Source organism: Scylla paramamosain, chromosome 41 (assembly GCF_035594125.1).
Source record: "Scylla paramamosain isolate STU-SP2022 chromosome 41, ASM3559412v1, whole genome shotgun sequence".
NCBI classification, from domain to species: Eukaryota; Metazoa; Arthropoda; class Malacostraca; order Decapoda; family Portunidae; genus Scylla; species Scylla paramamosain.
In genome coordinates, this window is record NC_087191.1 from 1,935,001 (window position 1) to 1,952,500 (window position 17,500).

Sequence of the window (17,500 nt, forward strand, 5' to 3'; positions counted from 1 at the left end):
ATATATATATATATATATATATATATATATATATATATATATATATATATATATATATGAAAGCATAAACAAAAAATTCTTTAGTGCTTCTTCCAGCACTGAGAATGTAATAAGTGTGCCAACTAGCCCCGGTCTCCCTTACGTAGAATAAGAGATAATACGATAAATAAATAAATATGTATATCTCAAGAATGTAATAAATGTAACTGGGGAAAATGTGGACAAGGGCCAAAGAGATAAAGATGATAGAAGTGGGAAGCAGGTTGATGTGGGAAGGACAGTAAAGGAGGAGACTTCAAAAGGGAATACTATTCCTTTAGTACTTTCTCTAAATTTTCACACACTCTTCACTCTTCTTGTTTATATACATATATATATATATATATATATATATATATATATATATATATATATATATATATATATATATATATATATATATATATATATATATATATATATATATATATATATATATATATATATATATATTTCTTCATCCTTCTTCCACTTACTTACCCCAAGTATATAATTATGTAGTCTCCTTCCTTCGTTACGAAATCCTTTCTTCCCTCTATCATACAATACGTCCCTTCCTCTCCCTGTCGCTTTCTTCTCCCTTCCTCTTTCGTGTTGTCTCAAACATTCCTACCTTATCTGTCCAAGATATAGGAAAAATGGAGTGGTACCTCGGTCTCCCCCCCCCTCTCTCTCTCTCTCTCTCTCTCTCTCTCTCTCTCTCTCTCTCTCTCTCTCTCTCTCTCTCTTCTCTCTCCGCGTTTCTCTGGCGCTGAGGCGGAGGCGGAGCGGGAGTTAAAGGCCCGGTTCATTCCAGTCCGTTTGTACGGCTTCCGTCTCCCGTCGCCGTTCAATAATGACGTCACAAAAACGGAATCCGTACCGAACAGAAGTTGGCCGCCGTCTCCGTATATGTCTTTGTCAACTTGGCCGCGCGGAGAAGAAACCTCCTCAACAAAGAATTTGTATACTTCTTGCCACCTTGCTGCTTACAGCTGACGAAGAGAGGCCAGTGAAGTGGAGAGTGTCATTTATTGCACAGTAAAAACATATAAGTAACTACACGCTAGTGATTCCTACAAGGCACGATGGGAGCAGTAGTGTTTGCTGTATCAATGCACGGTGTGGCGGAGAGGAAGGCTATACTTGTATTTTCTTGCTGTCTGGTTGTCAGTTATTAATACACTGTCATTACCGTAGTTGCTGAGTGAAGCTTGTGGCGTTTCTGCATGTTGTTAGGCTGAAACCTGTCCAGTTCATCCATGTGCTTGTGTTAACATGCTTTGTGGTGATTCGGCACATCACGCTGGGACCCCAGTCACTCCTCTTTTTCTACGAGGTGTAGAAATGTTTAATTTACAAAATATCATTATTACATTACAAATCTGTAATTCAATAACGTTTTTTCATGTACTTGAATATCATAGCAAGAACATTTGAAATATCAGCACGTGCAGCACTACCTGTCTCTTACAAAGTTAAACTTCGTTCATCTCTTTCGCTCGACGGCGTCCGTTTCAAGCGGAGGTAGAAACGCAGTCTCCCATTACAGCCTCCCATTACCATTACAACCTCCCAACGCAGCCTCCCATTACAGTCGCTCGAATAGAAACGGTGGTGATGTCATTGTTGGACGGTGTACGGAAACGGAATCCATAAAAATGGAGTATTTTAAACCTGGTCTTAGTTATCTGAAAATGCGGATGCGAATATTGATGTGGATATTTTGTTGTTTCAAAACGCGAATGCGGAGAGTAATGCTAATAGTGTTCTCACTGTTGATGCTCGCGGATACAGATGCCAATGCTGATGTGAATATCAATACATCACTAATACAAGCGCACGTACACGCACGCGCACATACGTATTTATTTATTCATTTTATTTATTTATTTATTTTTTTTTATGTAAGAAGACCATTGGCAAAAAAAAAAAAAAATGAACTAATAAAAGGCTCGATTGAGTATCACTTCCCAAAGCAATGCCAAATATAGAAATCAAATAACAGAAGATAAGTATCTTGAAATTTCCCTCTATTTGTATACCGTGAATTATTGACATCTTTTCTTCAGGTCTTTCGTGGAAATTGATGCAATAAACAACAAGTTCGAAGTTGAGATAGTCATTCGTATGTTGTGGAAAGACGAGCGGATCAGGTTTAAACATCTGCGTCGCGACCGCCAACTCAACATCATTCTGCCATCTGAGGTAACTTATCAGAAATAAGTCTCTCTCTCTCTCTCTCTCTCTCTCTCTCTCTCTTACTAATACATAATTTACTATTTTTTGGGAGTTTTATAGGTTAAAGGAGCCATTTTGGGTATCCTCTTTCCTAAAACTCCCCTTACTGCCTAATTTACAGATTAATAATAACATAAAATAACAATTCCCTTATACTAACTGAACGCAGAGTCACTGTCACTCTAGAGGCCGAACCACTACTATGAGTCAACGTCATTGTCTCCTATTTCAGTGAACCACTGATTCACTAGCACCTAAAATTTCTGGCCTCCTAAAACTATAACACTTATGTCGTCTAGTCACTTGTCTGAGGCCAGATATTTGTTTTACCAATGTACTACATAATTTCGAGTGAATTGTCTTTGGTGGTGGGTGGATTGCGATCGTGGATTAGCACGAGCCGAGAGTGCCGCGGAGACGGCTCTACAGTAATGAGCACCTCAGCACGGTGTGGTGGCTACAGAAGTCCATGCAAGTGGATTGTCCGTTGTATCTTGTAGAGAATGGTGAGGCTTTGCCACGTCCCTGTGGTGTTGCAGGCTGTTTAACAAAAACAAAAATTATTGACAATTATGACATGATATATATATATATATATATATATATATATATATATATATATATATATATATATATATATATATATATATATATATATATATATATATATATATATATATATATATATATATATATATATATATATATATATATATATATATATATATATATATATACCTCGACCATATATATGTTAGTGTTTGTTATGATTGTTTTCTTCCTAGACGTGATTGTCGATCCTTTCACAACTGTTGAAATTATTGTTAGAGTATTTCCCTTGTCTATAAGTGGGTAAAACAGATTGGTGGCCTCCATTAGTGTAACCTGGTGTTACGATCGTTGTTAAGAAGGGTGCATGAGTCGAGAGTGATCTTGTAACCCATGTTAAGCCCTGCACCCGGTCACATAGTGGGTGATTAGGGGGAAGTTAGTCCAGGAGTGGCAGCTTTGTGAAGGGACTGGGAGGTGTGGTCGTAACAGAAATTGGCGACTTCGCTAGAATCCCTGGGTTTCGTCGCCACGTGGGGGATACAGTTTGTTTATTCCGTTGTCTTGTGTGTGCCTACATTTAGTGTAAGCCATGGAGGGCAAGGTAGGTAGCACGGGTTACTCGCGACCTGAGTCCCCTGCCTCTACTGAAAGCGGCAGCGTAGACTTAAACCAATTCGGTGTGAGGGCACCTAGTCCCACCCATAGCGTCCACAGACGTGTTTAGCCCTGCCCATAGCGTTGGTGGCTTCTCCCAGACCGAAGGCATGTCTGAGGAGATGAAATTTAAATTGGAAATGAAGAGGCTTGATCTTGATGCCGACAGACAGAGAGATAGAGAGAGAGAGAGAGAGAGAGAGAGAGAGAGAGAGAGAGAGAGAGAGAGAGAGAGAGAGAGAGAGAGAGTGAGAGAATTGAGGAGAATGGAGCTTGAGGCAGAGAAGGATGCCAGAGAGGCAGACAGGGAAGGAGGATTAAGAAGGCTTTAATTGGAAGCTAAAGAAAGGAGATTGAAGACTGGGGAAGCTAGATAAGTAAGGAGTCTTGAGGCCGAGGAGAAGACCAGATTACTTGAGGCCGGGGAGAAGACGAGATTACTTAAGCAAGAGAAAGAGCTGAGGCTTCTTGAAACAGAAAAGGAGAAGGCGAGGATGTATGAAAAGAAATGAAGATCCTTTAGGCTGAAAGAGAAAAGAAAAAAAGCTGAGAATAGGATGTTTTGAATTGGAGGAGACTAGGATTGAAGTTTATTCACCTTATGGCTTTAGGGGAGGAGGAGTGAAGGAGGATAACGTATAAAGCCAGATGGTGAGGAGTTTTAAATTGATACCAGAGTTTGATCAGAAAAAAAGGTAACCGAGTGGTTTGGGAGATTTAAGAAGAAAGCTTCAGAATTTGACTGGCCTCAGGAGAGGTGCGTTGGCCTTGTGGCCAATATGTTGAAAGGCAAGGCTCTTGAAGTCTATGATAAGATGTCAGTGGAGGCTTTAGAGGATTATGAGGAATTTAAGGTTGAAATCCTGAGGGCTTATGAGCTGCGGTCGAAGGCGTACAGGCTGTAGTTCAGTGGAGGAAAGAAGAGGCCCAGTGACTCTTATCTTGAGTGTGCTCGCTTCTTGGAGGAGTCGCTCGAGAAATGGATTGTTAGCGAACAGGCCACCTCTTACCGTGAGTTAAAGGAACTCATGGTAATGGAACAGTTTACTGATATGACCGAGAAGGAGTTTGTGCTGCTGCTCAGGGAGAAGAGGTTTAAGACCTTGAAGGAGGTAGTGACGTTTTGGCGCACTGGCCTGTGCCACGGTTGACTGGTGGCACGGCTGGCGGGCCCAATGAAGTTACATAAGAACATAAGAACATAGGAAATAAGGGAAGCTGCAAGAAGCCACCAGGCTTAAACGTGGCAGTCCTTGTATGAAATATACCAACCTATTTCCACTTATCATCCCCATCCATAAACCCGTCTAATCTTCTCTTAAAGCTACTTAAAGCTTAAAGTCTTAGCACTAACAGCATGATTACTGAGACCGTTCCATTCATCTGCCACTCTATTTGAGAACCAGTTTCTTCCTATCTCTTTCTTAAACATTTTTTTTTTTCAAGCTTGAACCCGTTATTTCTTGTTCTGTCATGGCTGCTTACGTCCCCCTTGTTATAACCCTTATAGACTGCTATCAGGTCCCCTCTTAACCTGCACCTCTCTTAAGAATGTAAATATAAAGGCTTCAATTTCGCCTCCTAAGGAATACTCCTCATCCCCTGTATCTTTTTAGTCATTCTCCTTTGTACTGATTCTATTAGACCTGTATCTTTCCTGTAATGTGGGGACCAGAGCTGCTCAGCGTAGTCCACATGAGATCTAACCAGCGCCAAATGTAGCTTTAATATTACTTCGGCTCTTTTGCTTTTAACACTCCTAAAAATTTATCCTAATACCCTATTTGCCCTGCTTCTGGCCTCTGTGCATTGCTTTCCTAGACGGAGTTCAGAGCTAACTATAACTCCCAATTCTTTTTCGTACCCTGAATCTACCAGTTTCGTTATTTATTGTGTGGGGTTTCCTCTACCTACGCTTAGCACTTTGCACTTGTTGATATTAAACTGCATTTGACATCTGTCCGTCCATTCATTTATCCTATCTAAATCTTCCTGCAAGGCGATAGCATCCGATTTTGACGTAATTAATCTACTTATCTTTGTGTCATCCGCAAATTTACTAACATTACTACTAATTCCTCTATCCAAGTCATTGATATGTACTGAAAACAACAATGGCCGTAATACTGATCCCTGTGCACCCCACTAAGTACATGGCCCCACTCGGATTTAGAGCCGTTTATTACAACTCTGTCGCCTGTCGCTTTGCCATGACCTTATCCAACCTAACACCTTCCCATCTATCCCGTGCGCCCTAATCTTTCTCAGGAGCCTCAGATGGGGTACCTTGTCAAACGCTTTACTAAAGTCTTTTATCTACTACCTCGTACACTTTACTGTAAAAATTTAACAATTTTGTCAGGCAAGACTTCCCCTTCATGAAACTATGCTGTGACTAATTTATGAAGTTATGTTTGTCCAAATGCTCCTAATATTCTTCGCTATTATTGACTCCGCTATTTTACCTACAACAGAAGCTGACAGGTCTATAATTAGACGTTAAAGTTTTCTCTCCTATCTTAAAGATGGGTACTACATTAGCTTGCCTCCACATTACTGGTACCTCACCTAACTCAAGTGATTTACTAAAGACAGAAACTAACGGTTCACTAAAAACCTCTTTGCATTCCTTAAATACTATGGGATATATTTCATCTGGTCCTGGTGTCTTGAACTTTTTTAGCCTATCTATCTATCGACTGCAATAAGGTAGGGCCACCACTAGAAGCGCGCAGTGTTGGTCTTGATGCCACAGTGGAAGCAAGGTACCCAGAGGCCTGTCCCGCTTCTGGCAAATGTTTTGACGAGTCAGAGTCGGACTCCCTGGGGGGGGGGGAGACAACCCCTACCAGGCGTGTCCCTCAGGTGGCGGATGAGGGAACCCCTTATAAAAGGGCTGCTCCGAATATCAAATAAGGAGCCGTGGACCAAACAGAAGCCAGGATAGGCCCAGCAAGCCACTGGTGGATTACAAGTGCTTACGAAACGCAAGATGATGATACCGGACGGACCTCTCAGTTGATAACCCGCTAGTTCCAGGACATGCTTCAGGACTATCAGAGAAAAATAAGAATAAGAAGAACAAATTAAAAATTGGAACTTCATACGTTGCCACTATCAGAGGAAAGGAGGAGGAAATCATAGAGATAATGAAAGACAGAAACTTAGAATTGATTGGACTATGTGAGACAAGAGTAAAAGGAGAAAGACGCAAGGTACTGCATGATGATTATCACTTAATTCATAAAGGATGTGATGAGGGTAGACACGGTGTTGCGTATATCCTGTCACCTCAGCTGGCTAAGAGAGTGGATAGTATTGTGTATAAAAGTGAAAGGATCATTGTACTAACATTGAAATTATGCCCATTGAGAGTCTCATTAATACAGATCTATGCCCCCCAACAAGGGAGGCCACAAGTTGAGAAGGGTGAATTTTATGAAAACTTGCAAGACATTTTAGAAAATGTTAAATACACTGATAATATAATTCTAATGGGGGGATTGGAATGGACATGTTGGCATAGACAGAACAGGATTAGAAAGTGTATTAGGTGGATATGGAATTGGTGATAGAAATGAAGAAGGTAACAGAATTTTGGAATTTTGTACTATAAATAACTTATCTATAATGAGCACATATCATAATCATAGAGACTCACACAAATGGACATGGTACAGGTGGAGTAGAGAGGAGCAGAGGTATACTGAGTACTCTATGATCAACCTTTTTATTACTAACAATAAGAATTTGTTTTGTGATGTTAAGACTGTTCCATCAGTGTCAGCAGATGCAGACCATAGATTGGTTCTCGCAAAAGTAAAAATAAAGAAACACAAGGAAGGAGCAAAACGTGGTAGACTAAAGTAAAAAATTGAAAAACTGAAATACCCAGAATGCCGTATGAAATTTTGCACGAAGATAACAGAAACAGCACAGAGTGTATTAGAAAATGACGTAAATAATAATATAGAGGGCCTCTGGGAAGTGTTCAAAACCCAAATTTATAGTATTAGCTGTGAAACCCTTGGTTTAAAGAAAATGAAAACAACAAAAAAGAAAATCACCCCATGGTGGAGTAACGAGGTGAGAACACCTGTAAAGGAGAAGATGAAAAGTTTCAGAAGGTGGATGAAGACAAGGAACGTTCTTGATCGAGAAAATTATGTAAATGCAAGAAATCATGCCGAAGTAGTTAAGAGGAAGAGCAAAACCGAGTCATGGGAAAAGATCGTGGAAGATTTACTACAAGATGTACATGGAACTAAGAAGCTATTATATAACATGGCAAAAGAAAAAAAAATACGGAAAAGGAAACACTTCAGTGGTATATTCAGTAGCTGATAAAAATAGGTGGAGGAAGAAGTTACTGGTCGCTGGAAAGAATATTTTGAAGAGCTGTTAAATGTGGGAGAAGAAATGGAGGAGAATATTGAACTGAGAGATAGAGACCAAGATGAAGATGAACCTGTAAAGGTGGAAGAAGAGATCACGGTTGGGGAAGTGAAGCAAGCCTTAAACCTGATGAAGAACGATAAGGCTTCTGGTGATGATGAACTACCTGTAGAATTAATGAAAGCTGGTGGAACAAGGATAGTAGAGTGGATGGTGAAGTTGTATAATACCGCATATAAAGAAGAGAAGGTACAGGAAGACTGGCAGTAAACACTTATCTGTCCTTTATATAAAAATAAAGGTGCAAGGACAGACTGCGCAAATTACAGAGGCATATCACTACTATCGCATATGGGTAAATTATACGAAAGAATTATTGAACACAGAATCAGAAGGGTCGTCGAAGATAAATAAAAAAAAAAACTGTCAGTATGGTTTTAGACCCGGAAGGAGTACTATTGACCCTATCTTTGCCATGAAAATGTTGCTAGAGAAGAGCTGGGAGTGGGACAGAAGTAAATACACAGTTTCTGTTTGATAGGAAAAACAGAGATAAACTCAGGTATGTGCTGGAAGATGATTACTATGGGATAAGCCCAAAATTAATCAAAGTGGTAAAGAGTGTTTATAAGATCTGCGGAGTCGAGTAAAATGTGGAGAGACAGAGGGAGAATGGTTTGAAGTAAGGACTGGAGTGAGACAAGGAGGAGTACTGTCGCCATTGCTCTTCATTATATATATGGATAAATGCTTTAGGGATGTTACAAACCAAGTACAAGAAGAAACTTTTGCTTATGCGGATAACATTGTTGGAATAGTAAGAAGTGGAATGAAAATAAACACAAGGAAAATAGAAGTCATGGCAGTAGGAAGAGAATTGGAGCAGTTATCAGTGGTTTGTAATGGAGAAAGACTGACGGAGGTAGAAAATATCAATTATTTTGGTATCAACATAAATAAGAGAAATTTAAATGAGACTAAAATTAACAAAAGGATTGAAAAATATAATGCAAATATAAACGCTATATATATCCAATACTAAAAGATAAACATGTGCCTACAAAATGCAAATTAATAGTTTATGATACAATTCTTAAACCAATCCTGTTATATGGTGCTGAATGCTGGACTTTGACTACAAAACTAGAATCAAAGATTCAGGCAGCCGAAATGCGAGTGCTCAGAATAATCAGGGATGTTATAAGAAGGGACAAGATGAGAAATGTTCAAATAAGAGAAGAGTTGGGAGTGAGGCCGCTACTGGAGGATGTTGATAGAGCAAGACTGAGATGGTTTGGACATGTTATGAGGATGGAAGAAGATCGGCATGCAAGAAATATATGGAGTGGATACGAAGAGGCAAGCGGCCACGAGGAAGGCCAAGGAAGATATGGAAACAAGGTAATGAAGAGAGCCTTAGTAGAAGAGGAAAGACAATGGTCGAGGTGAAGGAGAACAGAGAATATGAAGACCGAGACGGTTGGAGTAGTATTGCCCAGATGTCATCGAGCTGACAGGCTTATAGTCTAACTGGCGTCTGGTGAGAAACTGAAATAGTCGGACTCATCTTTGAGTCAGTGTGATGTGGCTGACTGCAGAATTGCAGAGCCACCGCAAGAAGTACCTGCCTTTGGTGATTGTTGCTGAGGGTGAGGCTAGAGTGTTTGGTTTGGAATATGTGTATGATGGTTTGCTTCACCCTGTGGAGCATCTTGGAGGTGGCACTCAGGCGGAGTTGCCACCTAGCGTCGAGGCTGTGGGCACCGGTGCTCAGTCCGCGCCCCAGTCAGTTGTGTCTGGTGTGTCAGGGGTTGCTGCCGAGGGCGGGGAGGCTCCTGGCTCGCTGGGGAAGTGGGAGTTTCCTCCCCTACCGGAACCAGACACAGTGGGTGTTAGCTCACGTGGTGAGGTGGTGAGTCACGTGGTGAGCCACTCGTACTGGCAGCTGCTTCAACAGCTGTCAGTGTAGTTAAGGAGGGTTCTGTCCCTCATGTATGTGTTACTCCACTACTTGTCAAGGCAGGAGTGGATGGCAAGGAAATTGAGGGTCGTGGAGAATTTGTTGGGAGTAACACTATTGTATGTATCCGGCGGAGAGAGGAGGATGGATGTTTGATGCTCCATTTTTATGTACCATCCGCAGTTAAGGAGGGACGGACGCTGGAAGCACGTAACGGCCTGGTGTCTGATCGTTTTGAAGTCAGGATGACTCGGGAGCGTTTGGCGAGGATTTGGTGTCAGGTGTGGCCACGTTTGTTGGGCGTAACCGTGAGGGTCAGGCTGGCAAGCCTGATGAAGTATTGTCTGGGACCCATGTCCCCTGTGATATGGCTAGTGTTATTTCCCCTGTTGTGGCGATTGTTTGTGATATTGCTCGCCTGATCCTCCTTCCGGGGCGAGTAATATATTATGATGTTACTGACGTGTGCTTTACGGCGCGGTGACGGGAGGCGGCGCCGAGAGGGGCTGCTTGTGATTTTTTGCTTGCCGCTTGGGAGGCACCCTCGGTGTTGTAGTTGGGGGCTGCCTGTTTCCGAGTTGCTGTTACTTGTCAGGTATTGGGCCCAAGAAATGTATTCTCCGTTTATAGATGTCGGCTTCCTCGAAGCGACAATGTATCGGGTCTGATGAGAAGTGAATGCACGTGGGAGCAGTTGCTGGGACTAGTGGGACTGGCCCAGGGGCACGTTGGCCGGGCTCATATTGGCGGTAGGATTTGTTGCTTTGTGATGACCACGTGTGTTCGTTTTGCTCCGTGTGCGGGGATGTGTGTGCTGCGTTCTGGAAACGAGCAGCCGTCAGCTCGTAGAGATACCCGTGTCATAGAGGGGCCGGCGGGAGAAGCGCAGAGTGATGGTAGTGATGTACCAGAAAGTGAGACGCATTCTTGTTGGTGTCACACCAGAGAAGAAGTATTTTGTTTTATTTGTAGCGGCCCAAAGGCACCTCTTAGTTTTGCCAAGAAAGTGGCATTTTTGTTTTATCAGTTTTATGGAGCCAGGAGCGGGCAAGCGGGAGTGACATTGTGGGCAGTAAAGGCCCGAGAGAGAGGTGTGTTTGGGCCGGAAGTATTTTCCCTGGCCCTGCCGTGATGACGATGCACCAGGAGACTAAGGTTCCTGGTGGATTAATTTTGTGTTGCAAGGTAGCAGGGATGTCATCATTGTATGGTGAGTCTGATGTTTGTATTGTATGGAGAAGATACTGAGGGAGTACGGTGAGTAGTAGAGAGAGGAGACGTGACCAGTCACAGGAGACATTGTAGCAGCCGTAGCTGCTGGAGAAAAGAGATGACTAAGATATCCTGCAGAAAAAAGCTTGCACACCAGAACACACCACACCTGGCATTTAGTCGGAGACGAGTCTCGGAGGAGAAGGAAGAAACGACAGTCTAAGTTTGGAGGGCCAAGTGGGAGTCCTATTATTTCTAGTTGTCTAGTAATCATTCATGTCAGTACTATAGTCGTCTTTGATATTATGTGATGAATACACGCATCTTGTTTGAATCTGCTGATGTGCTCGATTATTTATGTGTTGTTTTTTAATTTCTAGTGTGTTGCTAAAATTTTTGTAAGCTTTTATATATCTTCCAAAAATGTTTGTTTATGAACAGGCGTGTTGTGTGCAGTGAGATAACACTGAGAAAAGAACAATGAAGGAAGGGGAGAGAGACAGAAAGATGAGAAGAGAGACAGGCTGGGGACGAGACTTGGACGCGTCCCTAACGAGCAGTCTGCCTAGCCTGAAGCTTCTAGTATATTATATATCCGCAGTCACTCATATTCACTACGTAAATTTCCTTACTTCCACTTGTCCATTCAATTTAAGTCGCGGTCAGTATTTAGTAGAAAAGTTGCTCTTGACAGTAATCATTATTCATCTAGCCCCATAGTTTAATCAGTAGAATTTCCAGAAGTGAAGTGTTTTATTCATACAAGCCAGCGCGGGGTGCAGTGCAGCAAGTGGGTGGTTGGTTTATGCATGTATGTCGCCACCCCCTTTTCTCTTGTATCCTCCTTTCCCCCGCCCGCCTTAGTAGCAGAGTGGGAGTGGTGCACTTTCTCATGCTCAGTCACTACCCAGCTTTTAGACGGGAGCAGGCGTGTTAAGACAGGCAATAACATCTGACGGAGGCTAGGGCAGGAATACAGTTAATCGGGTGAGTTGCTTTGAAGGGAAAAGTGTCATTACTGGCAGTACGCCAAGACCTTCTTAATTAAATACCATAGGGGCCTCCATAGCAGCCGGCCACGGAGTGTAGTTGCATACAATACACTCCATAACCAAGGAAGTAACTCCTTGGCTGCGTGTGTGTGTGTGCGGGCAAAGTTCTTATAAAGTAAGCGGTGAATTACCTTCCTGTGTGTTCGTAGGCACTTGTCTGTAGTCGTTTCCCTTGCTAGTGGGCTTGCTGTATTAAATGTTACTGTTGGCTGATGCTGCTCAGCCGCAGAGGATTTAAGTGAATAGCTGTGTAGTGAACTCCATCCTCAGGTCTTGACAAGGACTGTTTTTCAGGATGGAGTAACTTAGCTTGAGGCTATGATACGCTGTTGGACAGTGGGAGGATTTTTTTTTTTTTTTTTTTTTTTTTACGAGAGCGATTGTCCAACGGGTTTTTATAGCTCAACCATACATGTGCTGTTGCCTACTATAATTGTTTCTCCCTAGACGTGGTTCTCAATCCTTTCACAGCCGTGGGAATTAACTGTTGTTAGAGTATTTCCCTTGTCTGCAGGAGAGTATAACAGACTGACGACCTCAATTAGTGTGACCTAGCGTCACGATCATTGTTAAGAAAGATGCACGAGTCGAGACAGGAACTTGTATTCTTACCCATGTTAATCCCTGCACCAAGTCATGTAAAAGGTGACTAGGGGATTATATATATATATATATATATATATATATATATATATATATATATATATATATATATATATATATATATATATATATATATATATATATATATACGAGTATATATATATATATATATATATATATATATATATATATATATATATATATATATATATATATATATATATATATATATATATATATATATATATATATATATATATATATATATATATATATATATATATATATATATATATATATATGTGTGTGTGTGTGTGTGTGTGTGTGTGTGCAATAACATATTTATCTCTTTAGGCAAAGAACATATGGGTACCTACAATAGATTTTCTGAACGCGGATGATAACCGTCAGACCACTGTAGACGAAGCAAGCAAGATTACAATTGAGAGATTGGGAACTTCTCTTCCAGACAACATTGAAGTATCCAAGGAAGGTGTGTATGTACGTTGGAAAAATTCTCTCTCTCTCTCTCTCTCTCTCTCTCTCTCTCTCTCTCTCTCTCTCTCTCTCTCTCTCTCTCTCTCTCTCTCTCTCTCTCTCTCTCTCTCTCTCTCTCTCTCTCTCTCTCTCTCTCTCTCTCTCTCTCAGCCGAACCATTGTTTCTGAGGAAGGAAAATTCTAGCGAATATTTTTTAAGAATTTTCAGTCAGGAAAACGTGAAAGCAATGCCAGAAAGCAGGAGGAAGCGAAATGCACATACCGGAACGATAACTACTCCCTGTGAGGCATAAAGCACTGGATCAAAGGATGCTGTGAACCTATCATTAAACCCAGCTGCTACCTCACTGAACATTTCTCTTTGTCATGCAATACAAGGAGACAGTCAGAGCCGGCCCCTGTTTTAGCACGTGCCTACTATATATATATATATATATATATATATATATATATATATATATATATATATATATATATATATATATATATATATATATATATATATATATATATATATATATATAATATATATATTATAAGGAGAAGGTAATGGGCACCCACCGAAACAATAATTACTCCCAGTAAGGTCTAAAACCCTGGATCAAGGGGTGCTTTGAACTTTTCATTAAAACCAGCTGTGATCTCGCTGAACGTTTCCATTTGTCTCACAGCCTGCCCTCTAAAAGACAACTCTCTTCCTCCACACAAAACTACAAAAACCTAATAACACACTCACACCCTTCACTAAAATATTCAAAATTATCATGGCAACTCCTACACCAGCCTCGGAGTCCCTATCTGGGGAGGGGACCACAAATGTCCCAGGATCGGACTGCTCATCTGATAACGACCGTCTTGACACCCCCCCTCAACTTTTTCTTCATTAGCTTATGCAACATTCGCAGTCTAAGATCTAATTTTCAGTCTGTAGAACACCAACTCTCCTCTTCTAAACGTCATCTTCTTTTCCTCACTGAAGCTCAGGTATCTGAGGCAACTAAGGGTAGCCCCTTTTCTGTTCCCTCCTACTTTCTCTATCCTCATTTTTGAATCCAAAGCTGGATGTTGCGTTTATGTGCGCAACGACTTAACCTGCTCTCGTGTACACGCTCTTGAATCTTTCGAGTTTTCCACCATATGGCTACGACTACAGTCACTCTCAAACTAAATTTATCTGTGCTGTGTACCTCTCACCTAACTCCTCTGACTATAAGAAATTCTTTGACTACTCAACTTCCAAAGTGGAGCACATTCTCTCTTCCCTTTTGCAGAGATCTCCATTATTGGAGACATCAATGTTCACCACCGGCTTTGGCTTTTCTCTCCCTTCATTGACCATCCTGCTAAATTAGCCTTCAAATTTGCTATCCTCTACGACCTATAGCAATTGGTGCAACACCCTACTCGTATTCCTGACCGTCTTGGAGATACGCTCAACATTCTTGACGTTTTCCTGACCTCTAATCCTTCTGCCACCCTCTCTTCTCCGTTGGGCTCCTCCGATCTCAATCTCATATCTGTACCTTGTCCTATCGCTCCAATCCCTACTCAGGATCCCACTAAGCGAAGGTGCCTCTAGCGCCTTGCCTCTGCTAGTTGGGGAGACCTGAGGAGGTATTTGGCTGATTTTCCATGGAATGACCACTGCTTCCGTGTCAGAGACCCGTCTTTGTGTGCCAAGCGCATAACAGAGGTGATAGTGTCTGGCATGGAGGCGCACATTCCTCTTTTTCTCGACCTAAACCTTCCAAATCTTATTTTGACACAATTTGTTCTCGTGGTATACATGATAGAGAGGTGGCCCTCATGCACTTTATATTTCTGCCGGGAACCATGCCAAGTCTGTTCTCCAACTAGCCAAAAACTCCCTCATTAACAGAAAGTGTCAAAATCTTTCAAGATCTAACTCCCCTCGTGACTTCTAGCATCTAGCCAGAAATATATTTAATAACTTTGCTTTTTCTTCTTTCCCTCCTTTCTTTCAACCAGATGGCAAAACTGCTATCACATATATCTCTAAAGCTGAACTCTTCGCTGAAACCTTTGCTAAAAACACTACCTCTGATGATTCAGGGTTTGTTTCTCCCTCTCCTCCACCCTCTAACTACTTCATGATATCTATTAAAATTCTTCGCAGTGATGTTTTCCGTGCCCTCATTGGCCTGAACCCTCGGAATGCTTATGGACCTGATGGGGTCCCTCCTATTATTCTCCGAAACTGTGCCTCTGTCCTTGCACCTTGCCTAGTCAAATTCTTTCAGCTCTGTCTGTCAACATCTACCTTTCCATTTTGCTGGAAATTTGCATACATTCAGCCTGTTCCTAAAAAAGGGTGACCGTTCTAATCACTCAAACTATAGTCCTGTTGCTGTAATTTCTTGCCTATCTGAAGTTGTTGAATCTATCCTCAACAGGAAGATTCTTAAACATCTATCACTTCACAACCTTCTATCTGATTGCCAGTACGGGTTCCGTAAATTCCGCTCTAATGGTGATCTTCTGGCTTTCCTTACTGAGTCTTGGTCATCCTCTTTTAGAGATTTTGGTGAAACTTGCTGTTGCCTTGGACATATCAAAAGTTTTGTTAGAGTCTGACACAAAGCTTTGATTTCTAAACTACTCTCCTATGGTTTCTATCCTTCTTTCTGTAACTTTATCTCAAGTTTCGTTTCTGATCGTTCTATTGCTGCTTTGGTAGATGGTCATTTCTCGTAAATCTATTTACAGTGGTGTTCCTCAGGGTTCTGTCCTGTCACTCACTCTCTTATTATTCATCTATGAGCTTTTAAACCAAACTTCTTGTCCTATCCACTCTTGCGCTAAAAGTAAACATTTCACGCAGGGAAGCCACAGAACGCCTGCCTTCTTATCTTTCTAAAATTTCTGATAGGGGCAGAGCAAACTTGGTATTGTTCAATGCCTCAAAAACTCAATTTCTCCATCTATCAACTCGACATAAACTTCCTGACAACTATCGCCTCTTCTACAGTGACACTCAACTGTCCCCCTCTTCTACACTGAACATCCTCAGTCTGTCCTTTACTTATAATCTGAACTGGAAACTTTACATCAAATCTCTAGCTAAAACAGCTTCTATGAAGTTAAGCGTTCTGAGACGTCTCCGCCAGTTGTTGTTTTTTCATACCCCCAGCTGATAACTCTGTACATACTCCGTCCATGTATGGAGTAAGTTTCACATATCTGGGGGGGTTTAACTCATTCCGCTCTTCTAGACAGGCTGTAATGAAAAGCTTTTCGTCTCATCAACTCCTTTCCTCTAACTGACTGTCTTCAGCCTCTCTCTCATCGCCGCAGTGTTGCATCTCTAGCTGTCTTCTACCGGTATTTTCATGCCAACTGCTCTTCTGATCTCCCCCTCTCCTCCCACGGCCTCGCAGCACAAGACTTTCTCTCAAACCTTTTCTGTCCACCTCTATAATGCAAGAGTTAACCAGTATTCTCAATCATTCATCCCTTTCTCTGGTAAACTCTGGAACTCCCTGTCTGCTTCTGTATTTCCACCTTCCTATGACTTGAATTCCTTCAAGAGGGAGGTTTCAAGACACTTATCATTCAATTTTTTTTACTACCGCTTTGGACCGTTTTATGTGACTGGCATCTCAGTCGCTTTTTTTTTTTTATATAGGATTTTTTTTGCCCTTGGCCACTGTCTCTCATATATATATATATATATATATATATATATATATATATATATATATATATATATATATATATATATATATATATTGGGCAAGAGAATTTTGGACAGTAAAATTAATGATCAGGTTAGATTAATGTTACTGAGCACGCTATTAACATTAATGGCCTATTATCCATATTGAGTATGATATATATATATATATATATATATATATATATATATATATATATATATATATATATATATATATATATATATATATATATATATATATATATATATATATATATATATATCTTCTGGCTTTCCTTACTGAGTCTTGGTCATCCTCTTTTAGAGACTTTGGTGAAACTTTTGCTGTTGCCTTGGACATATCAAAAGCCTTTGATAGAGTCTGGCACAAAGCTTTGATTTCCAAACTACCCTCCTACGGTTTCTATCCTTCTCTCTGTAACTTCATCTCAAGTTTCCTTTCTGACCGTTCTATTGCTGCTGTAGTAGACGGTCACTGTTCTTCTCCTAAATCTATTAACAGTGGTGTTCCTCAGGGTTCTGTCCTGTCACCCACTCTCTTCTTATTATTCATTAATGATCTTCTAAACCAAACTTCTTGTCCTATCCACTCTTATGCTGATGATACCACCCTGCACT

At 41.0% G+C, this 17,500-nt stretch overlaps 1 protein-coding gene across 1 annotated transcript in view; it reads left to right on the top strand.

Annotated features, from left to right (window-relative positions):
• Window positions 1-17,500, top strand: part of LOC135092840 (uncharacterized) — a 125,412-nt gene that overhangs the window by 82,698 nt on the left and 25,214 nt on the right. The window contains exons 11-12 of the mRNA XM_063991582.1: window positions 2,091-2,226; window positions 13,042-13,180. Of these exons, the coding sequence (XP_063847652.1) occupies window positions 2,091-2,226; window positions 13,042-13,180 (275 nt within the window). The remainder of the gene's footprint in view (window positions 1-2,090; window positions 2,227-13,041; window positions 13,181-17,500) is intronic.